We start from the raw sequence: 22,877 nt of genomic DNA on the forward strand, positions 1-22,877 counted from the left end.
GGCACAGGACACCAAGACCAGCCCCTAATACTGCTTCTCTTTGTTCATTTTGGTGAACATGAGGATGGAAGGTTTTGGAAACAGCTGTTATTTTCTTGCCAGGATTTATTTATATGGTAATTAATTAATTAGGTTCTTTCAAGACAGGGCTTCTCTGTGTAGCCCTGGCTGTCCTGGAACTCACAATGTAGACCAGGCTGGCCTCAAACTCAGAGATCCTCCTGGCCTGTGCCTCCTGAGTGCTGGGATTAGATATACACCACCACTGCCCAGCTTATTTACATGTTTTAGAGCTACACAGTTTATAGCCCAAACTTGTCTATTGGCTGGACAGGACCTGTCGATATGAATACCCAGTGCCACCCAAAAGAATCATATGATCTTAGAAAGCAGAAATGCCAGGCATGTCAGCAAATGCTTGTAACCCAACACGTATGTAGCAGGGGACCTATAAATTTGCCAGTAGCCTGGGCCGCACAGAGAAAAACCTGGTCTCAAAATGGAAAAAAATAAAATCTCACATAAAAACAATCTAAAACATTTTAAAAGACAGAACTTTCTCTCCAGCATCAAAAGTTTTTCTCAAACATTTACACAATAATTTACTCTTTTATTAAAAGTTTGGGGTTTTTGATCACTAAAGTAATACATACTTATTTTAGAAAATACAAAATGTATAAAAAAGAAGAGTCACTCATAATTCTGCTACTGATCAGTTAACTATTGCACGCACACACTGAGCCTCAGTCCACTCATACTTCCAGTCACACACCAGCCTCAAAGAAATAATATACTTTTTAAAAATACTCAAGCAGTATTCGTAAAGGTTTCTTTACACAGTAGCTTCCTACAAATCCTCCATTTCCCACTTCCTCTGGTTCAGATAGAGAGTAGAGGGCGGTTGTTACAATGAACGGGGACGAGGGAGCAGAACAAGGCAGGGGGGAAGGACGGGGCTCATCTCCAGATGCCTCCCCTGCTCCTCACGCTGCTCGGGCCGGGATGCCCACTTTTCTTCCGTGCAGGCTTTTCAGTCTTAGGGGCTGAAGCAAGGCGTCGAGGGATGGTCTGAGAGGGGATCTGAGAATTGAGGGGAAAGAAGAAAAGTCATCATCATATTCCCCACCCCACAGAGAAAGGGCCCGGTGTGAAGTGGCCCCAACCAGTGAGCACAGGGGAAGGAAGTGTGTGCTGGCAAGTGGGGGGCCAGGTGGGGTATCGGGGCCAGCCAGGGAGTGTAGAGTGCTGAGGGGACCAGTAGACAGGAGCCCTGCTTCCCCTGGTCCCCGCTGACTTTCCCTCACCTCTTTCCGGGGGATCTCACCCAAGCGGGAGTCTGTGTTTCTTCTGGGGACAAGCTCCCCTTGGCCGTCAGTCCTGCACACAGATCAAGGGTATGAGCGAAGATGTGGGGGGTAATTCCCCAATTCCACACAGATCTGTACACAAACTGAAATGCTCGCCAATTTCCTCTCCTGAGTGTGAGTCTGGGGAGAGGCTCAGATGGGAGAACACTTATCCTGTGAACAGGAGGCCGGGACTCAACATCCACTTACACAGAGAACTGAGAACGGAATGGAACTGGAGACTCTGGGAGGAGGCTCAGTGTAAGCTAATGAGTCACTCTGGACCCGACTTTCTCAAACTGTGGTACAGCTAATCATGGAGGTGAAAAACTGGAAACCAGAGAAGGTTTCTGAACAAGGCACAACCAAATATTAACTCAAAATCAAGCCCAAAGTGAGTCCAAGGTGTTTCTGGGTGGTGTTGCACTGTGGGACTTCACTGCCGCCTTGGTTCGGAACACACAGCACACAAGTTTTACACTGCGCCCGCCATCACCCCCCCCCCCCACACACACACACACACACACGACCACTGCCTGAAACGCCTTGGCTCTAACTGCTGCCCATTGTGAGTCGCAGTGTGCTTCCTGTCCATGGGAAGTTTTCTGCACTCATAGGAACAGCAGTTTAACTATAGAAACAAGGACTGCGTTTGGGTACGTGTGTATCCAGGTGCACGTGTGAGCATGCCTGTGGAGGCGGAGGACAGCCAGCCTCCAGGGTTGCTCCTCGGGAGCTGTCCACCTTAATCGTTTTGTCTTTTTAAAACAGGGTCTCACTGTGTGGCTGGCCTCAAACTCAGATCCACCTGCCTCAACATCCCAAGTGCTGGGATTAAAGGCGTGCGCTACTACACCTGGCTAATTTAGTTTTTGAGGGAGGGTCTTTTATTGGCCTGAGGCTCAATGACTTGGCCTAGCTGGCTGCAGACCAGTGAGCCCCAGGGTATTTCAAGTGTGTGCTACCATGCCTGGTTTTTCTGTGAGTTCGGGGGTCACACTCGGCTCTTCATTGAGTTGCAAGCACTTTCCCACAGGAGAGGTCTCTCCAACCCTGTCATTCCTCATCGTGTATCAAATTAGCATGTCTGGGCTGTAGTCACGTGTCTGGTTTGAAATTGTTTGAGCTGATGACTTTAAGTTTCATTACAAAAAAAAAAAAAAAAAAAAAAAAAAATCAAGGCAAGCATGTTCACACGTGTCCCTTTAATCCCAGCACTTGGAAGGAAGGCAGAGGCAGGTAGGTCTCGGAGTTTGATGCCAGCCTTACCTACACAGTGAGTTCCAGGCTAGCCAGGGCGGCATGGTGAGACACTGCCTCAAAAATATATAATAAATAAATAAACAATAAATAAACAAATAAGCAAATTTCCTGTTTTTTAAAAAGTTCCCAGGTAAAAAGGGCCACAGGTGGAAAAAGGTTTAGAAGGCCTTCACTAAATAAGCAAAACTCCTGGGACTCTGAGTTTTGAGCTTCTGGGGGGAAAGGAAAGAAAATTGAGGTATAGATACATGGATAAGAGTTTAAGGAGAAAAATCAGCAGACATTCCTGCCAAGAGATGGGAAATTTGTGACTCTACATTTCATCCCTCATCCCTCCGTGTGTCCCCCCACCCCGAAAAGGACAAAAGTCCACACTCAGTGGATATACTGGGCCTGACCTCCTCCTAATCCAAATTCCTCCCTTGGTTCCTCCTCTTCCCTCCCAGGTTCATACCCGCCATGTTCCAGCCTCTTCAGGTACAGCAGCAGGTCCTCGGCAGGCAGAGCGCCCCAACCCCGAGCCTGGTACAGTCGTAGCAGCTCAGACACCTCCATCAGCTGCCTCGGGGAGCCGAGCCTATCTGTACCTGAGAGACAAGCTGACACCATTACCCGAGGGCTCCTCTCGCAGAGTTCATCCCATTTCCCTAGGAATGGTCCGAAGAAAAGAGTCCCAAGAATTTCCTTTTCTTTCCCTGGCAAACCCTGGCCTGCTTACCTCTCTCTGGGGAGCCTGTGCTGAGACCACTGCCTTGTAAATGGGACGAGGGAAGCTCGTGGACCCTGAAAAGACTAGACGCCATGGCCAAGGGAACTTTGGTTTTGTGGACAGGAGGTGGGAGACGTGGCACCTGAGGAACTTCCTCCCAAGATGAGACAGCCCGGGAACCTAGCAGCAGGAGAGAGCTCTGAGAATGAGCATGGGATAACAAGGCTGGGCACAGCTGGGCACAGCTGGGCTCACAGAGAGCAGCTCAGAGGCCCTGGGTTCAATCTCCAGCACAAATAAAACTGGGCATGGTAGCACACACCTGTACTCAGTACCCGGGAAGTCAAGGCAGGGTGATCAGGTCACCTCTGACTACGAGAGATCCTGTCTCAGAAAGAAAAATGACAATCCTTTCCCTCAATAAAAATGTCCTATGTCCTGGGTACTATGTAATAAAATAGTAAGAAAGTGATCACAATGTACTATAGCATAACTGTCTGGACATTTAAATGAGTACTTTTAAGTTTAACTATATTAATTTAGCTGTTATTAATATATTGCAAAGTACCAGAATGAACTGTTTCTAACACTACCAGGTAAAATATAAATTAATTTAGAAATGGAATCCAAATTCAAGTCAGGCACTGTGACTCACTCCTGGAGACCCAGTATTTGGCTTTAATTTTTTTCTTTTATAATTTAATTTAATTTTACATATCAGCCACGGATTCCCTAGTCCTCCCCCCCCCCCCCCGTGCCGCGCCCCCCCCCCAGGCGACCACCCATTCCCATCTCCTCCAGGGCAAAGACTCCCCTGGGGATTGAGTTCAACCTGGTAGACTCAGCTGTTAGAGGCTAGGCTCACAACCAAAAAAATATAAGAGACCCAGTATTTGGGGGACCAAGAAAGGCCACCTGCTTGCTGAGTTCAACCTGCCGTACACAGCAAGGTTGAGGCCAGTCTGGCTACAGACTGAGATCCTGCTACAGAAAACATACACACAACAACAACACAAGAAACAACACAAGAATCCAAATCCAAAGAAATGTATATCGAACCTCTCTACAGGACACTACTGTGACCTTGTTTCTAACGCACATCTGTTTACATGTGAAGACAGGTGTCTTCAGCAGACAGGGACAGAGTCAGTCCTCCTCCAAGCCCCTACTTCATCCCAGACTGCCCATTCCCACCTCTTCTAGGCCCGGCCCCATCCTCTTCAGAGTTGGGACTCACCAGACTTAGGGGGCAACAGGTCAACAGAGGGGTTCTCATTGCTCTGAGGTGCCGAGGTCTCCAGCAGCTGGGGAAATAAGACAGGATGATCCCCTAGAGAACTGTGGAAAGAAACCTGGGGTCTGAGGGAACAGAGGCGACTCGCAGGGTCAATGGCCTCAGTTCCCGGAGAATTACGGACTAAGAGGGACAGAAACTACCAGCTGGGAGAACCAGTTGCTCCTGAGAAGGCAGTGAAGGGGCTGGGAGACACCCAGTGATGGAGGGCATGTTGAGCCGGCACGGGGCGGACCTGAGTTCAGTTCCCAACATCCGCATAAAAGCCAGGCACAACTAGGAAGGGAGCGCACGCCTTCCACCCCAGCACTGGGAGGCAGGCAGAGCTCTGTGAGTTTGAGGCTGGCCTGGTCTACAGAGTGAGTCACAGACCAGCCAGGGTTAGAGTAAGGCCTTGTCATTTGTTTTCCCCCCTAGTTTTTCTCTGTGTAACAGTCCTGGCTGTCCTGGAACTCACTTTGTAGACCAGGCTGGCCTTGAACTCACAGAGATCCACCTGCCTCTGTCTCCCAAGTACTGGGATTAAACCACCATGCCATGTTGAAGTCATCTTTAAAAAAAAAATCCAGGTGTGGTGTGGGGTGGAGCCATTTTGCACTCAGCACTTAGGAGGAATCCGAGGGAGACAGGTGAGTCCTGGAGACTTGCTGGCCAGTCACTCCAGCCAATCAGTAAACTCTAGATTCAGTCAGAGACACTGTCTCAAAAAAACAGGGTTGGGATCTATAGAGTAAAACAAGACACTGACTTCTGTCTCGCACACTTCATGAGCATGTGTGCGCGTGTGCATGTACATGTGCAGGCATACATACCTACACACACAGGCACACATACCTACACACACAGGCACACATACCTACACACACAGGCACACATACCTACACACACAGGCACACATACCTACACACACAGGCACACATATCTACACACAAAGGCAAGGAAGCCGGCCAGGCACAGTGGCAAGCCTGTGTTCCCTGCACTTGGGAGGCTGAGGCAGGAGGAACAAGAGTTGGGATCAGATCCGAATTGAAAGCAAATGAGTCAGTAGATAAGAAACATGGAGTTCTTGGTAGAATCTCTCTTACCTGCTGCAAAAAATTCTTAAGGCCCTCGAGCTGAGAAGCAGGTGGCAGCCCTGGTTTTAGGGGGCCGTCACCATCAGACCCAGGGTCTTCCTCAGGAAATGGTCGTTCCGGCCTATGGTCAGCAGTGAAGGCCTCCAGTGCAGAGAAGTGTCCATCTGTAAAAGGAGACAGGTACCTTGCACACATGTGTGTTGTATATGGAAGAAGTCTCTCCATAAATGAACCTACCACATGCTCCCAAAGGAAAGGTACTACTAGTAAACAGAAGAGTTGGGGCTGGAGAGATGGCTCAGAGGTTAAGAGCACTGGCTGTTCTTCCAGAGGACCTGAGTTCAATTCTTAGCACCCACATGGCAGCTCCCAACTGTCTGTAATTCCAGTTTCAGGGGATCCAACACCCTCTTCTGGGCTCCACAGGCACGGCATACATGTGGCCCACATAAAAACACATACACATATTTTTTTAAATCTTTAAAACAAAGAAATAAATGTAGGAAGGACACCACAGCTAGGAGATGACACCAGAGTTTCAAAAGCTGGAGAGGGAAGGAAGGGAGTGTCTGGGAGATCACACAGCTGAATTTTAAGACAGAACTGCAGACAGAAGCACTTACACCCTACACAGGTTTACCATCAACTCCTTAAAGACACATTCGTTACAGGGACTGGGGAGGTAGCCAACAGAGATCGCTTGCCGGGCAAACAGGAAGCACTGGCCTTGACCCCGGCACCACAGACTGGGTGTGGCAGCACACTCCTGTAATCTCAGCATTGGAGAATCAGAGTTCAAGGTCATGCGTGGATATGACAGTGACTCCCAGGCAAAGCCCACCTCCTTTCTTTGTGGGCTGGCAAGAAGGCTCAGCCAGTAAAGGCACTTGCTTGCTGCCAAGCCTGGTGGCCCGAGTTTGATTCCTGGAACCCACGTGATATAAAGAACAGATCAACTCCCATAGCTCCACATAATACCATGGTATGCCCGTGCCTATACATACACAGACGCAAGTGGGTAAGTAGAAAGAAAAAATACCCTTTCCGTGTGCAAATGCAGAGAAGGCCTGCTTTACCCCTTTGGACAGAGACTCCCACTGACCCAGGAGCTACCAGCCCCGGTGGTCCCCAACCCTGCAATGGTTTGAATGACAATGGGCCCATAGGCCCATGGGGAGTGGCACTATTAGGAAGGGTGGCCTTGTTGGAGGAAGTGTGTCACTGGGGTGGGCTCTGAGGTCTCAGAAGCTCAAGCCAGGCCCAGTGTCTCATCTCACTCTCTTCCTGCTTCAAAGGCCCGGACTAGAAGTGGATTCACCCACTTCAAACCAAGCAGAAACTCTCTCACAGGTGTGCCCTCCATTCCTGGACTGTAGTTCATTCCAGGTACAGTCAAGCTGGCACCCGAGAAGAGCCATCCCAGGCCCCCGTCAAAGGCTGAGGTTATCAGTGATGTCACCACCCTGGCTTTCTCGTGGGTGCTAAGGTCTGACTCGGGCCCCAGTGCTCATACGGCGAGCTCTTGCTCCAGCCAGGCCAGCTCTTTCCTGTGTGTCCTGGGGACTGAACCTAGCACCTCGGATGAGAGGCCAGCCAGCTGCCACTCAGTTACAGCTCCAGCCAGGGCCTTGAACCCTTTACCTCCTGCCTCCACCTCCCAAGCGCTGGGACTACAGGCTTGAGCCACTGCTCCTGGATCTACTCTTTTGTTTCTTTTCCCTTTTTTGATAGGGTTTCATTCATCCCAGGCTGGCTGCAGATTCACTCTGTATTTATAGATGCTTTAGTGGTTAAGAGCACTTGCTGCTCTTAAATAGGACCAGGGTTCAGTTCCCAGCACTGGCATGCTGGCTAACAACCATCTGTAACTCCAGGTCCAGGGAATCTGATGCCCTCTTCTGGTCTCCACAGGCACTAGACATGCAAGTGGTGCATATATATACATGTAGGCAAAACACTCATACACCTAAAATAATAAAAATAATCCTAAAACCACCTTACTATACAGCTGAGGATGGCCTTGAACTTCTGACCTTTTTGTCTCCACCCAGTGAGTGCAGGTATATGCCACCAGGTCATTTATGCGGTGCTGAGGATTGAACCCAGGGCTCCACACATGCTCGGCAAGCACTCTGTGGACAACTAAGCTACAAACCTCAGCACAGTCTCCGCTCTCAATTCCCACTGGATCGAGATGTCTGAACTACACAGAAAGTCAACCATCAACAGGTAAGTACCATCCATCACTTGGAGTCTTCAAACTTGACCTGCGGAACTATTCAGTGTCAAGAGCCTAGGCTAGAGTCAGCGTCATGACCGGTCAAGGCCACAAATAAGCCAAGGTTATAAGGAACTAGAACCACTAGTGTGAGGGAGAAGAGGGAATGGTAGTCTTTTACAGAGAGAAGCAAGGGTGTAGAGTGAGGCAGTCAGAAGGGCGTTCCTAGAGAGAGGTAACACCGCCACTGTTCCTGACGTCACCCCTTTGGACTCCAGTTCTCAGTAAGTCCATGTACGTCTATGATGTCCTCTTCCCTTTACTGAATGAGTTTCATGATGGAAGACATCAGCAGGAAGCTGGGTAAGGAAGCCATTCATGCACGTAAGGAGAACACCAGTGGCTTCTGGCCTCGGTTACCTGAGGGTGGAGGCACGTCGGGTTTGGGCTCCAGGGGCTGGAAGGAGTTCTGGTTCTGGAAAGGGGGTCCCAGCAGGAGGCTAAGATCCGGGGAGGTGCCACAGAGGACAGCAGGCGCTCCAGGCAGATCATCCCTCACTTCTCCTCGGCTCTGCTGGGACACAGGCTTCAGGGCCACGGCCACGGGAGGCATGGTCCAGACCCTCCTCTCCCCCTTCTCTGGTTCCAGAGGCCCAGGGCTAGAGGGCGCAGCAGGAGGATCCTGGCCAACAGAGAGAAAGAAAGCAAGCTCACAGCCCGGGGGCTCAAACACACATCTTCGTACAGGCATTTGAATGTGATTACAAGCTACCCGGATTCCCTTCAAGGAGACTGGGTGGCATCGAATTTCCATCAGAGTTAAAACCCATTATTTTTCATATTACAATTCTATTTCCAGAAATTTTATAGATAACTTATACAATTACAAGCATTTTAATATTTATTGTAATACTATAAATATGAAATATAGAAAACCGTTTCTGTAGCCAGGACTATGCGCTTGGTTACATACAAGGTTATACAGCGAAGGCATCTGGTGGAGGGGGCTGAGGCAGGAGGAGAGATGTTCAAGACCCCAGCTCACGGCTGCCTCTGGGGAAGGAAGGGACCTGGACATAGAGAGTTGGGTCCTGGGACAGGATGGATGTTACTTTTCACTGTACACTTTTTTATTTCAGCAGCTTAGACTTTTTTGTTTGCTTTGACCACATACAAGTTACTAACTAGCCAATATCACATGTGACATTCCAGCCAATAATCACACAGTAAACAAAAGGAGGAGATGCCAACAGAAGACTAGGAGGAGGAGGAAGGGCCCCTGCTTTAGTGTGTGTGTGTGTGTGTGCGCGCGCGTCCCAGAGGTCACACTTCAGTGTAGTTCTCAAGTTGTCACTTTGGTTGTTGTTGCTGTTTTTTTTTTTTTTATTTGTTTTGCTTTTCCTTTGAGACAGGACCTCAGGTAGCCCAGGCTTATCCCGAATTCACTTTAAAGCTGAGGATAACTTTGAGTGCCTGACCTTCTGCCTCCACAAGCAATCGTGCCCAGCTATTTTCTTTTTAACGTGGGTTTTAGGGGATGAAATCAGATCCTCAAGCTTGTAAAGCAAGGGCCTTACTGACAGTTATCTCCCCAGCCCTAGCAACAACTTACTGCCGTAATTAATTCAGCCATTATTCTACCAAACTGGTATCACATATTCATTCATTCATTCATTCATGTCTTAGAGTGCTGGAATCACAGAGCTATGTCCAATGGGCAGGGGCCACTATGGTGAGCTATGGCCATGGAAAACGGTTTATTTCGGCAGAACAGCTGTTCTCTGGGGCAATGCCTACCTGGAGGTTGGGAGGCAGGAGCGTGGTACTGAGCAGCTGGTTGACCTCATCCCAGTGGGCCTGCAGCATGGCCTGGAGCCTTTCTACCAGCTCCACCCGCTGCTCCTCCAGCTGCTGGGTGCCGCTCTTCAGGTCCCGCACTCGAGCTTGCTCCCTTGCCAGTCTGAAGAAAAGAGAGCAGCTGGGAGACGGCTCAGGTGGTAGCCTGGCTGCTGCAGAAGCCGGAGGCCCAGAGTTAGGACCCCCACAAAGGCCGGGTGTGACAGCACATAGGGGATCCAGTGCTGGGTGATCCTAGAGACCCCAGGGCTCAGAGGCTAGACAGTCCAGTCAAACTGGTGAGCTCCAAGTTCAGTGTCTCAAAAAATAAGGTGAAGGAGACATCCGACGTTGACCTCTCTGGCCACACATCACCCAAAGGAACAAATCCGTACACCTCCATACACACACACTGAAGAGGCGACTGAGGGGTTTTAGGGGAACAGAGGCTGAGAAGTTATGAAGGACTGAGGTACACTGGAGGAGGCCCGATCTTCGGAGAGGCCGCTCTTTGCCATCCCCAGTCTGGGCTCCTCCCACTGAACGAGGAACCCAGGCCAGTACCTGAGGAACCCAGGCCAGTACCTGAGCTCGTAGTCCTGAAGCACCTGCTGCTGCCGCTCCTCCCGGTCGGCCATCTCCACCTTGAACTGAGCCAGCTGGGTGGCCAGCTCCTGTTGGTGCTGCCCACTGAGTTCCTGCAGCTGCTTCCTAGAAGACCCGGTGAGAGAGAGACAGACAGACAGACAGACTATAGACAGGAGATACCCCCGGGGGGCTGGAGGGGTGGCTCAGTGTTTAAGGGTGTGCCGTGTGCTGCTCTGGCAGAGGACCTAAGTTCGGTTCCTAGCACCCACATGGGCAGCTAACAACTGCTTGTCACTCTAGCTCCATGGATCCAGCTCCCCGTCGGGCCTCCACAGGCGTCTGTACTCACCGGCACACACCTCAACACAGACACATGTGTCTACATGCAATTAAAAATAAAGTCATTTTTCAACAAAAAGGTGTGGTCAATGAGAGAAAGGCAGACTGTGTGGAGGTAAGGGGAGATGTGGGAAGCCAGATCAACCCAAGACTTCCTCAAGAGGCCCAGGAAGAGGACCAAGGGAGCTTTAGTTCTGTGTCCTTGTCTCAAAGTGGACTTGGACAGACCAGTCTAGGGCGGGGGCCAGTGTCTCTTCAGAGAGTCAAGGTTGTGGTTTCTGGGGACCCAACTTTTCCCTGAGCTGTGGTTATCAGTCCCTAGGCAGCTGTGTCGGAGGGAGCCTGTGTTCTCTTTGCCAATATTGTCTGACTTAACTCAGTGCTGGCCTTGGCCACACCCCCTATCCCCACAAATAGTATATAAGATACTTTATTTCTTCTTCTTCTTTTTTTTTTTTTTTTTTTTGTGAGACATGGTTTCTCTGTATAGCCCTAGCTGTCCTGGATCTCACTCTGTAGCCCAGGCTGGCCTCAAACTCAGAGATCCGCCTGCTCTGCCTCCCGAGTGCTGGGACTAAAGGCATGCGCCGCCACCACTCAGCGATGCTATACTTCTTAAACTTGCTTGGCTAAGTCATCAGCTTAGGCAAGACCTGCTGGTCCCAGCTATCGCTCTCGTCTTCTTCATGTCTCACCCCTGGTCTTCCCACTCGACTCTTCACCTTTAGGGGCCCTTATTCCTGTGGGTTCAGGTGAGGGAGACAGACAGCTGCGGTCACCTGGCCTAGCCACAACACAGGGACAGATAACAACCAAGCTGAGGCCACAGAATGGCTTCCCCAGATGCAAAGACTGCAGTGGGAATTTATCAACAGATTAGCTGATAGTTTGGTTTGGTCTGGTTTGTTTGAGACAGACTCTCACTAGATAGTGGAGAGGCATCACAAACTTACAATCCTCCTGCCTCAGCCACCCAAGATGGGATTACAGGACTATAATCCATGTTCACTTGAAAATGACATAATGGAAGCATTTCCACCAAGTGTGGTGTGACATGCCTTTAATCCCAGCACTCAGGAGGCAGAGACAAGCAGATTTCTGTGAGTTCAAGGCCAGCCTGGGCTACATAGTGAGATCCTGTCTCAAAAAAGAAAAAGAAAAAACCCAAACAGACAAAAAAGAAGCCTTCCAGAAAACACGGATGAAGGATGGGGTGAGAGAAGGCTGGGATAGGAAGGAGGCTCCTCACACACAGCAGCTGTGATCGCACTTAGCACAGCACGGTCCTGCCCTTCAGTGTCGGCTAAAGGCTATGCCTTCCGGGGGACAAATCTCGCTGTCTCTCCATAAGCACTTCATGGAGCGCTCCCAGGAGGGGCTAAGATCCTAGCGGATGGGGCTCACACGGGCAGGAAGCTAAGGACAGTTGCTGCTGCCAGAGAAACACTACCTGTGAGTCCCCAGTACCTGTGGTGGTCCCTCAGGGAGGCGGCCTGGCGCAGGCTGCTCTCCTGAGCTTCCGCCAGGCGCTCGGTCACCCGCTGCTCCAGCCGCACAGCCAGCTCAGACTCCATCTGGATCCGCTGGCTCTCGTACCGGGCCTGGGAGTGAAGGAAGAGGGGACTGACCATCCGCTCAGTTCTCCTTGAGCTCAGTCTTCTAGGGTGGGAAACGTAAACAGAACCACCAACGCTTCATCCACGTTAAGGATGAAGAACAAGAAATTTGCCTCAGAGAGCGACACAGGTTCCTTTTCTTTATTGAACTGTGAGACACATCATAAATGAGCACAAAAGTAAAAATGGCTTTGGACAGAAAAAATAGAATATATTAACCCAAGGTAATGTTAGAGCTTAATACACGTGTTACCTCCACCTGAAGCCAGGAGGCAGTCAGTCAGTCAGTCAGTCAGTCAGTCATCTACAACTGCTGTTTCCATTTTCTCGCCTCACGCTCCCCTCGCTCACGGCCATCTGATGGCTACTTCACTTGCAAAGAGCTCAGTTCCAATCCCACAGTGGCTATCTCTCCATTTACGTCTTTTATGACGTCACTGCCACTCCTGACCCCGGCCAAAGCTCTGTCTAGAGGATTTTCTCTGCAGGACCTCTCTGTTCTCATTCTGAGTTTGGGCTGACGGCTCTGCCTCCAACTGCCCTTGAGTCCCGCCCTTCCTTCTCTTTTCTACTGTCTGTGACATTCCGGCCAGATTATTCTAAGCGTATATAATAAGCTTTTCCCTCTAGGCACGGTTTTACTACATTTCTTAATTCCCAAATCTTTCATTTAACTTGATCTTTTTTCCAAGCTTTAAGCCCACATACCCAAGCCAGGTATGGTGGCTCATGCCTGAACTTCCGGCACTTGGGATCTGCGGCAGGAGGATAAGGCCAGCCAACCTCCACATATCAAGACCTTGTCTAAAAAAATAAAACAACCCCCCTGTACCCCAAACTTCCTAGCTGCTTCTGTGCACACTGGATTCCCCTCCTCAGTGCACCTCTCCCTGCAGCAGCACCTGAGCTATGAGGGCCCGGGGGGGGGGGGGGTGGTGGTCACTCTCGTCTCCTCTTGTTTACCACCTCTGACTGGTCACTCAATTCTATTTTTAATTTGCTCTCAGAAACTCATGACTGGCCCTTAGCACCCAGTTTACACATTAAAAGAGGCCCACATGGTCAGGACAGAGTCCTCCCGTGTCAGGGCTCTTCAAAATCAGGTTTCCCCACGACTGAAACACGGTTCTCTCCACTCTTCAGGGATCAGCAAACTCAGTTAGTCCACCCACTGCCTGCTTTTTGGTTTGGTTTGGTTTGGTTTTTTGAGACAGGGTTTCTCTGTGTATTTTTTTGGTGCCTGTCCTGGAACTTGTTCTGTAGACCAGGCTGGCCTTGAACTCACAGAGATCCGCCTGGCTTTTTGGCTGTTGTTTTAACCAGTGCTGGGGATTGAACCCAGGTCCTCACACATGCTGAGTAGGTGCTCTACCACTGAGCTATATCCGAGTCTACATTTTACATCTGGAGACAGGATTTCCCTAAGTTAGCTAGGCCATCCTTGAATTCACATTCACTCTGCAACCCAGGCTGGGCTAGAACTTGAGATCCTTCTGCCTCAGTCTTCCAAGAAGCTGGGATTACTGAAAAATGTTTTTCAATCTAACTGTATCTGACAATGTATGGTACTATTCTGTGCCAAGTCCTGGGCTATTCCAGGAATTCCCCAACGCAGAGGTGTTAGTAGAAGTTCCTAGAGCCGTGACAACTGGGCCCGTAGACTGCCCAGCAGATACAAATACAGGCACACAGCCCCGATAACCCAGGTTCAATCCCAAAAACCCACGTGGAAGGAAAAAGCTGTTCTCTGACCTCTACCCACATGTCATGGTACATATTCACCGCCCCCCATACACACACATACACATATACCACGTGTATAATGATAAATAAAAATTTTAAACAATAAAGTGGGGGCTAGAGAGATGGTTCAGCAGTTTAGGGGACCAGCACCCACAAAGCAGCTCACAGCTGTCTGTAACTCCAGTTACAAGGCTTCTGACATCCTCACACAGACACACATGCAGGCAAAACACCAATGAACATAAGATAAAAATAAACTATGTATTTTTAAAAAGATAAATAACAATACAAAGCAGACCATTACCAATTGGAGTCAGGTCTCACAGAAGTTTTCAACTGCTCAGTCAGTGCACGCAGTGAGTGGGTACCTACTGTCTCTTTAAGAGCAGTGTAAGTAAGGGGAGGCTGTGGTCGGGATGTACTGCATGAGAACAGTATAAGGTATCTCAGATTTAAACCAGTGTAGTCTAAAAGTAACAGCAAGCCAGCCCACATTGTGGGAAACTGTCCTTCTGTGAGGAAACGGGAGTTTAAGACAGAATAGTACCGAATTAACCAGTGGTAAGTCCCAAATGCCCGAGATGGGCAAGTCTTGCACAATTCCCAAGAAGTCACTGTATGTGCTCAGACCTGCTTCCTCAAGCACAGAAACCCCTCAGAACCTCCCACCGCTCACCTGGACCAAGCTCATCTCCAACTGCAGCGCGTCTCTCTCTCTCCGGACTGTGTCCAGCTCCCCTTCCAGCCTCCGCACCTCAGACTGCAGCAGTCCCAACTGCTGCTGGGCCTCCCGGGCTGCCTGGGCCTCCCTCTGGCTGGTCCCCTAAGAAGGAATATCTGCTCTCAGCGCGTGCCTCACCTCCTAAGTCCTGGTCACTGACTCCAGTCTCACTCCATCTCTGCCTCCTCCCACTTGTCCTGTCCCCCCCTCTGTCTAACGTCACTCTCTGGCCTGCCACGTAGCTGTCGCCCCCAGACCTTCTCAACTCCTGACTTCCACGCATAAATTCATCCTTCTCCATCCCTTTCCCCAGTAGCCTCCAGGTTCTGGCGTCTCATCCTAGTCAGTAATTGCTCCCAGCGTACGTTTCCATTTCCCAGCCCTTCCAACGGCCACTCCACCTTCTCTCTTTCCAGCTGGGCCTGGCTTTCCTCTCGCAGAGCCTGAAGGTGTTCCTTCAGCTGGTGCTCCTGCTGGGTCCAGGCCTGCCTTTCTTCTTCTAGAGCAACTTGAAGGGCCTCCAGCTTGCGGTGCTCATTGAGCTGCCCGGCCCTAGCCTCCTCCCGCTCTTGCTGGAGGGCCCGGCACTGCTGCTGCTCCACCTCCAACCTCAGAGTTAGCGCTTGCCTCTCTTCTTCCTAACGCCCCAGGAGAAAGCAGGCTTCTTGAGTACGCCCTCCAGAGACCGGCAAACCACCGACACTGTGTGAGTGCGGAGAGTCACGTCACTGAAAACACAGCAGCTGACTAGCTCACGGGCTATAATGCAGTGGGTAAGAACTCCACCCCACTGCTCCAGAGAGGGAAAGCGCGCCTGGTACTGTGAACCCAGCGGAAGCCCAAGGCTTGACGGGTAGAGGTCCTGAGGGTGGGGGTTGGAGAGATGGCTCAGTGGCTAAGAGCATCGGCCACTCTTCCAGGGGATCCAGGTTCAATCACCAGGATCCACATGGTGGCTCACAACTGTCTTTAACTCCAATTCCAGGGGTTCTGAAGCCTTCTCCTGGCCTCTGTGAGTACCAGGCATTCACATGGTACACAGACATACATGCAGACAAAACAACCATACACATAAAATAAAAATTTAAAATTCATGTTTAAACAAGTACGTTTGTGGTGCTCTCAACCTTGGCCAGAGAGGGTTCATTCTGCTATGGGCAGCACTTAATTTGGAAACTCAGAACTGGTGACAGTATTGCAAATCAGTGACTATTGAGTGCGGAGCCCTAAATGGGGGCATCTACGTCTGTGTCAACCCCCTTCCCCGGGCTCAGGAATGTCATGCAGAGGGATAGTGAGGAGTGCTGTGAGACGCCGGACATGACAGGCAATTGCACTCAGGAACAGCGCTCTGGTGACTGCATGAGATCTGTGTGTGATCAAGCCAACAAGATCAGTCATCAGCTGGAAAGGTTGCACCAACTGGACTAAGTGGGTCACCCCCAAAGAAAAGGAGACACAGGAAGGCCCTCTGGGGGAGTGGAAAGATTTGGGGTACATTTATCAAGACACATTGTTTATATGTACAAGATTAGTAAAGAATAAATAAAAGATACTCTATTTTAAAAGCAGATATACCTTGCCTCCTTGCCAAGTGAGGATGCTACAAGAAGTTACCGGCCTGCAAGCCAGAAACAACCCACCCAGCACACTGCTCCTGCCTTGTAGCCTCCCGAACTTGAGAGACTTACACAGCCCTGCGCTGCGAGGCTTCTTCATACTAAGAGACTGAGGACCCTAACACAGGCTGTGGAAGGGGAGCTGGAAGACCTCGCGGTGCTTTTAAATACAAGGTCAAGTGAAGACGTAACATACTGCGGGCTGTGAACGTGTGATAGATAGAAACACCCTGCTTCTTATCAAATCTTCAATACAATTTTAATTTTTTTTTTTTTTTTTAAGACAGAGTCTTATTATATAGCTCTGGCTGTCCTGAAACTATGTAGACTAGACTGGACCTGAACCCACAGAGATCTACCTGCCTCTGCCTCGCAAGTGCTGGGATTAAAGCTATGTGCCACTATGCCTGGCTGATAATTTTTAAATAAAAATAATAAATATATAAAACTTTCCCAGAGTTAGGTAGATCTGGATTCAAATCTCAGCCTGAATCCTACTTTCCATATTTGTTTATTATGTGGTTTCTGAGTCAGAGTCTGGCTCTATAGCCCAGGCTGAGTTTGAACTCATGATCCCCTTGCCTAATCTTCCCAGATATGATTACAGGGACATGCCACTATGCCCAGTATTCTGCATGTCTTAGACACATATCATTATCTGTAAAAGGAAGATAATCACTTTGTTTGCCTCGTGAGGTTGAAAGTAAAAGCAGCATGTATAAAGCACTTAGCAGGGTCTGGCACCTAGCAAGGACTTAACAGCTATCACCACCATCATCATAAAAAAAAAAATCCAGCCTCCTCAGGAGCTGGTCACGTGGCTCCACCATCAGCACTGTCGGATGGAGTTAAGACCACAAATATCAAATGCATGTAGCAAGCATGTGCCATGAAAGCAGCAAGTTCCAAGCCTGGCTCCTAACTCACCTAGGTATCCACACAATAATCACTTCAGCTCCAAGAATCCCAAATGAGTTCCATCCTACACTGCTTTAGGCTATATAACCTAGACCAGAGTTTCCACACCTGACTGAACAAAATCACCCAGGGAATTTCTGGAACCCACAATGTATCTGTTGAATCAAAACCTCTAGGGGTAAGAGACTGAGGGTGTAGTTCAGTGGGAGAACTCTTGTCTAGACGTGTAAGGCTCTATCCAGGGTGCTCTGGCTTTTACAAGTGGAGGAAGGGTTCTAGGAAAAAAGTGTGTGTGTGTGTGTGTGTGTGTGTGTGTGTGTGTGTGTGTGTGTGTGTTTGGAGATAGAGTCTCATTATGTCTCATTATGTAGTCCTGGCTGGCCTGGAATTCTCTGTGTAGACCAGGCTGGCCTCAGACTCACAGAGATCCACCTGCCTCTGTCTACCTCCAGAGTGCTGAGATTAAAGGCGTGCGCCACCACACCCAGCTCCTCAGATAAGTTTAAGGATAATTCAAGGATATAATTTCAGCCTCAAATTGACCTGGCAGCAGGCTGCTTTCGGTAGACTAACAGATTTTAGCAGAACTAGCGTTCTAAGGATGCCCTTGAGGAGCACCACCCTAGTATCACTCAAATTAGACATTCTTCCAGATCATCCAGACAACCCACAGGTCTCTAGACACGAATGATTAATTAATTAATTAATTAACGACTCCCCTGCAATCACCGGCCCGCCTTCTTACCAATGCCTCTCTTTCCCTCTGCTGTAGTCTGGTGCTCTCCTGCTCACGATTTAGGGCTTCCATGGCCTCAGAAAGGCTTTGTTCCAGGCGAGTTACTGTCTTTCGTGAGAGAAAACAGAACAGTGAACTCGGGGAAATGCCTCCACTTCAGGAATAATAAGCAATGTCAACTTGAAGCCTCAGTGTTACTAACTGACCTCCGGCACCAGAGAAGACGGTGTGAGGAAGGGAAACCTGGGAAGCCACCGCTCATATAAACAGGACAGCAGATGTAGGAACAGTAGAGGAACGGCAGCTACAAGCCAGAGGCCAGTCTTTTGGGAACCCTAAGACCAAAGCCCTTTCTTCCCACCTAGACAGCTATGCGCCAAGTCACCCACCTCCTGCTGCTTGCTTCTGGTGAGCTCTGCTGCCTGGCGCTCCTCTTGAAGTCCGCGCAGCACCTCTGTGCGCTCAGCCTCATGCCGATTCCAGCCCTCCACCACTCGAGCCAGGGTCTCAAGAAAGGCAAGTAAAATGGAATTTCAAAATTGCCTTGTGCCCTCTTTTCTAGAAGTCATTAGCCACATGCTTCGCCCACGTCAGAAAACCTGCCCACCTCGTCCTGTTAGCCACACACACAGTGATTAAGCAAGGTCTGACGGTTCATGCCTGTAATCGCAGCACCTGGGAGGCTGAGGCGGGAAGGCCACCAAAAGCTCAAAGGAAGACTATATAACGAGAACCTATCCCCTCTCATTCACCCCTCCACAGTGCCCTCCACGGGAGCCCCCCGACGCCTGCTCCCCGGTCACCTTGTCAAGTTGTTCGATCATGATATCTTTCTTGCGGTCAGCAGCCACAGCCACGGCCAGCTGCTGCTGCAACTCCAGCACTCGAGTCTGCAGGCTCTGAATGTGGCGCTCACAGTGCTGGAAAGAGACATGAGGCCTGGAGGTGCTGCTCACGCTTCTTCAGAACACAGCACCAGACAGTTCGGCCTCCTCAGGGAGAAATGGGCTACAGACACGAAGCCTGGGTCCCCAAAACAGAACCGTTTGAGAAGAAAGACTCGGGAATTCTGGAGCAGGGACCTTAAGACCCAAGACCGCCAAACGCTTTTTTCTACTAGCTCAGGAGGTGGCTGTCAGCCTCCAAGCTCTTCCCTCCCTACTTCCCATGAACCATTTGTCAGAGGTGCAGCGGCCTACACTGTAAAGAGTGGGACGTCACTCCTGCTCCACAGAGCGCACTCATCACAAAGCAGAAAGCCCTTCATTCATGGCCCAGCATTTAAAATGATGGGGAGAGCTCCAAAGTTGACAACCAAGGCCTGCCGTTCTTCATTCTTGTTCCTCTCTCTGTGCCCCCCCCAGACTGACAGTCACGGAGGAAAAGATCATCATATCACCCAGAGCTCTAGAGCTCTGTGCAAACCAATGAAGTTCTTGTCCATTCAACAAACCCGGGGTGATTCTTCTGTGTTAGGTGTATTCTAGACCTTAGGCAGTGCTGAACAGGACACAGCACTGAACTTTGAAGAGCTTGGATTTTAGGGGAAAAACAAAGATGATGTGTGTCAGTGATAAGCTGATGGGGAGAATCAGGGATCTGATGATTCTCTGCAGGGAAGGTGGTACACATCACACACGACAGTCAGTCACTGAGGGCCTTTCTGGAGACAGCCTAGGGCACAGACCCAGCCTTCAGCCTTATAAACTCTCAGCCCCACTTTTCCACCCAAGGCTCCTAATTCCTAACCTTGCCACTTTCAGACGAAAGCCTCTGCCTCTCACCTTGCGGCGGGTAAGTTCTGAGTCCAGTGCATCTCTCAGTCCCTGAAAATCTGGGGGGTTGGTGGGGGGCCCTGGCCGAAGGCTGGTATAGCGAGGAAACAAGTCTTCCAGTGCCTGGGCTGAACTGGATGGTGACAGGTCTTGCAGAGGTCGGGTGCTGAGCAAACCAGATAGAGAACGTCAAAACTGGGAAAACCTTTGAGCCCCACTGATCCTACGGTGGTATTTTATACATCAGAAAACCAAGACCAGCATGGGCAAGAGACTTGCCCAAAGTCAGAAAGCTAAAGCTAAGAAGAGACATTGACAGCACAGAGGCCGGGGATTGACTCCTGACGTTCCTCCCTCTGTATCACAGCCCCTAAAATGAGGTCTAATAACAGCAGAAACAAGCGTATTCTTCAAGGGGAAGGGGGGTTAAGACCAGAGAGAGCCAAGTACTAGACGGCCACTGCCCAGGTTCCAAAGGGAAGAGACAGAAAAAGATGAAAACTCCTGGCAAGCTTCTGAGATCCCTCAGAAGTAAGTAAGGGGTGACAGGGGACGAGGGAGGGGGACAGAAGTGGGCAGGCGGGCGGGCGGAGCACTCACTTGAGCAAGGTCGCTGTGCTGTCGCTATCAAAGGAGTCCTCTTCCCGTCTCTCCGAGCCTGTTCCTGGAATGAGGGGGTCCCCTGCTTGCAGCCCAAGAGACCCCAAAGTAAGGATCAAGTAGGAACAGAGGCCATTTGAAGAAAAGTGGGCCTCCACTCCCCAAACCTCTTCCCAGAGAATGGGTGCTTTTTCTTCTTCTCAAGTCTCGCCTCAGAGGTCTACGCTCTTGCGTCCTGTCCCCTGTCCTTACACCTCAGCTTCCCTCTAGAGCTCTAAGGAAGGGCCGACTTACGATAGGCAGTGTCACGTGAGGTATGGAGCATGGTCTGGAGCTGACCCCGAACACTTTCCATCTCAAAGATATGTTGAGACCCATCCTGGGGGGGGGGTGCGGGGGAGACACAAAATCAAGACCACAGAAGTCACATTTAACCTGTACAATCTATAGTCTACACGCTGCCAAGGTAGAATTTTCAAATTGGCCTTAGATATTTGAGGAAAGCAGTTAGGCCCAACAAAAACGATCTTAACCTTGAACCCCAAACCCAAATGTCTACAGAAGCCAGAAAGGAGAGTGCGTGAATTAAACAGCAGGTGTAAAAGTAGGCTGGGGGACTGCTGTCCACTGTGGAGCAAATGCCTGTCTGCAGCCTGGGCAGCTTACCTACTGGATTCCACACTCGGAAGACCTGACCTGCTTGCAGATTAGTGGGGCCTTTTTCCAGTAGGACAACTACCTTCTCTAGAACATGCATTTTTTTTTTGTTTGATTCTGATTTTTTTTTTTTTCCGAGGCAGGGTTTCTCCATGTAGGTGAGAGCTGGCCTCGAACTCAGAGATCCACCTAGCTCTGCTTCCCGAGTGCTGGGATTAAAGGCGTGTGTGCACCACCACCACCACCACCACCACCACCACCACCACCACCACCACCACCACCACCACCACCACCCAGCTTAGAACATGCATTTTTAATGACTTGTGTGCCACACAACCAAAATTTTGAGCTGAAAGGACCTTTACCTAATTTGCCTCTAGTCTTAAATTGCTCCAGTTCTCACCTGAGTCCAAGAAACCTAATCCCTACTTCCGGTAACCAACCTACTCTACCGTGCACATGACTGACCGTGCAAAAGCAAAACCCTAGGAACCATCACAATTTCCCAAAGTATATTCTTCCAAGCCATTCCCTCACACACATCTTCTGTGGGACGAAAGCATGAAAACCTGTGTACTTAAGAGGTAATTTAAATCTAATAATAGATTCAAGCTGCAGCAAAGCTAACCCAGAAAGCCCACGAGCCTAATGCTTCCTAATACCCAAAAGGTCTCCAAGACACGCCTCTCTCACCTTTTTCTTCAAGTTGTTCTCCAGTCCAACTGACAAGCTTCGGCTCAGTTCTTGAGCCAAGCTGTCTAAGCCCTCATTAGGAGGTGAGGAGGCGGAAGCTAAATACAGCTGGGCTCGGGCTGTCGCCTCGGCCTGACGGCTGAGATGCAAAGAAGTATAGAGCTGGGAGGTGACCTCGGAGGACACCTGGTTCAACCCAGGAGGCTCCGAGGAGTCGCTCAGGAGGTCCTCTGACCGGAGAGGTGAACTGGGGCTGGTTGCCGCTGTAGCCATGTGCAGGGCAGAGACAAGCGGACACCGCAGAAAACTGGGAACTCGTGGCTGAACTTGTGGATAAGTTCACCGAGCAAGGAAGATTTTCAAGGAGGGAGGAAGGAGGCTGGATCCTCAGTAAATACGGATATCAGGGCTTTCTGGTTAGAGGAGTGTCCCCTCGCTCCAGGGGCCATGGAGAGGGAGCCATTCCTTCTCCTGGACACCGCGTAAAGCGGCTTTCGAGGTAATGGACAGAAGACCTGCAGAGCAACGGGACCGCGAAAGTTCCTTCCTAACTGGAGGGCTGGAGGCGGCAGATCAGCTTCGGCGCCGGCTAACGGGATAACTTTTTTTTTTCTCACACTCGAAACATGCAAACAAACCCCACACCAAAGCGGGCCCAGGGTCTGTCCCTCAACGGGAGTTAGTGCAGAAATAGGTAAGACTGCATCGCCACGACGCCACGCTCCCGCCCCGACGTCACCGGGGCCACCCCGAGTCCACTCCCTTGGGTTCCCCCTCCAATCCTTCCTGGTAAGAAAGCCACACACAGGAGGTCCGCCAGAATTCTTCCCTGCTTCACCCTAAGGACGCCCTCAAGGCCCTAGAAAGCATGCACCCACCCCAGCCCACCCCGCGCGACCCGCCTGCGAGCCTCTACCGCGACCACCGGGTTCTGACTACTCTGAGCATGCCGGCCCCCAGTTTGCCAAGATGAAGAGGACTGCCCCCCTACCCCACAACCTGGACAGGGAAAAACCAAAGACCACCCCGTCCCTAGCGCGGGACCCCGCTCTCAAAACCGTTGGCAGCCGCCTGCTCCCCGCCTCCAGCCCCGCCTCCCACGAATTACGTCACCCTCCCGCGAGGCCACG

At 50.4% G+C, this 22,877-nt stretch overlaps 1 protein-coding gene across 4 annotated transcripts; it reads right to left on the reverse strand.

Annotated features, from left to right (window-relative positions):
* Window positions 1–589: 589 nt before the first annotated feature.
* Cntrob (centrobin, centriole duplication and spindle assembly protein) lies at window positions 590–22,827 on the reverse strand. 4 transcript variants are annotated; one of them, XM_028869431.2, is made up of 19 exons: window positions 21,748–22,827; window positions 20,692–20,776; window positions 20,398–20,461; window positions 19,807–19,963; window positions 18,826–18,942; window positions 18,412–18,528; window positions 18,032–18,130; window positions 15,151–15,387; window positions 14,705–14,851; window positions 12,137–12,270; window positions 10,328–10,453; window positions 9,704–9,866; window positions 8,327–8,588; window positions 5,698–5,852; window positions 4,556–4,622; window positions 3,328–3,498; window positions 3,064–3,196; window positions 1,305–1,377; window positions 590–1,080 (listed from the first exon to the last, which is right to left on the reverse strand). In XM_028869431.2, exons 1-19 carry the CDS (start codon window positions 22,018–22,020, stop codon window positions 958–960), a joined length of 2,703 nt encoding a protein of 900 aa, XP_028725264.1. In that variant the 5' UTR covers window positions 22,021–22,827; the 3' UTR covers window positions 590–957. The 4 variants fall into 4 exon arrangements, with proteins under 4 accessions (XP_028725264.1, XP_028725263.1, XP_037056613.1 ...); XM_028869430.2 differs by having other exon boundaries at window positions 20,398–20,479; XM_037200718.1 differs by having other exon boundaries at window positions 20,398–20,482.
* Window positions 22,828–22,877: the final 50 nt, after the last annotated feature.

This window comes from Peromyscus leucopus, chromosome 8b, assembly GCF_004664715.2.
Source record: "Peromyscus leucopus breed LL Stock chromosome 8b, UCI_PerLeu_2.1, whole genome shotgun sequence".
Lineage (NCBI taxonomy): Eukaryota > Metazoa > Chordata > Mammalia > Rodentia > Cricetidae > Peromyscus > Peromyscus leucopus.

Bases quoted from the DNA above. Each gene is read 5' to 3' on its own strand.
- Cntrob (XM_037200718.1), bottom strand. From the start codon at position 22,020: ATGGCTACAGCGGCAACCAGCCCCAGTTCACCTCTCCGGTCAGAGGAC. The intron at 18,529-18,825 runs GTGACCGGGGAG...GCCTTTCTTGAG, and splicing joins TGATCGAACAACTTGACAAG to ACCCTGGCTCGAGTGGTGGA. The intron at 15,388-18,031 runs GTAAGAAGGCGG...CTGGGGCGTTAG, and splicing joins AGAGGGAAAGAGAGGCATTG to GAAGAAGAGAGGCAAGCGCT.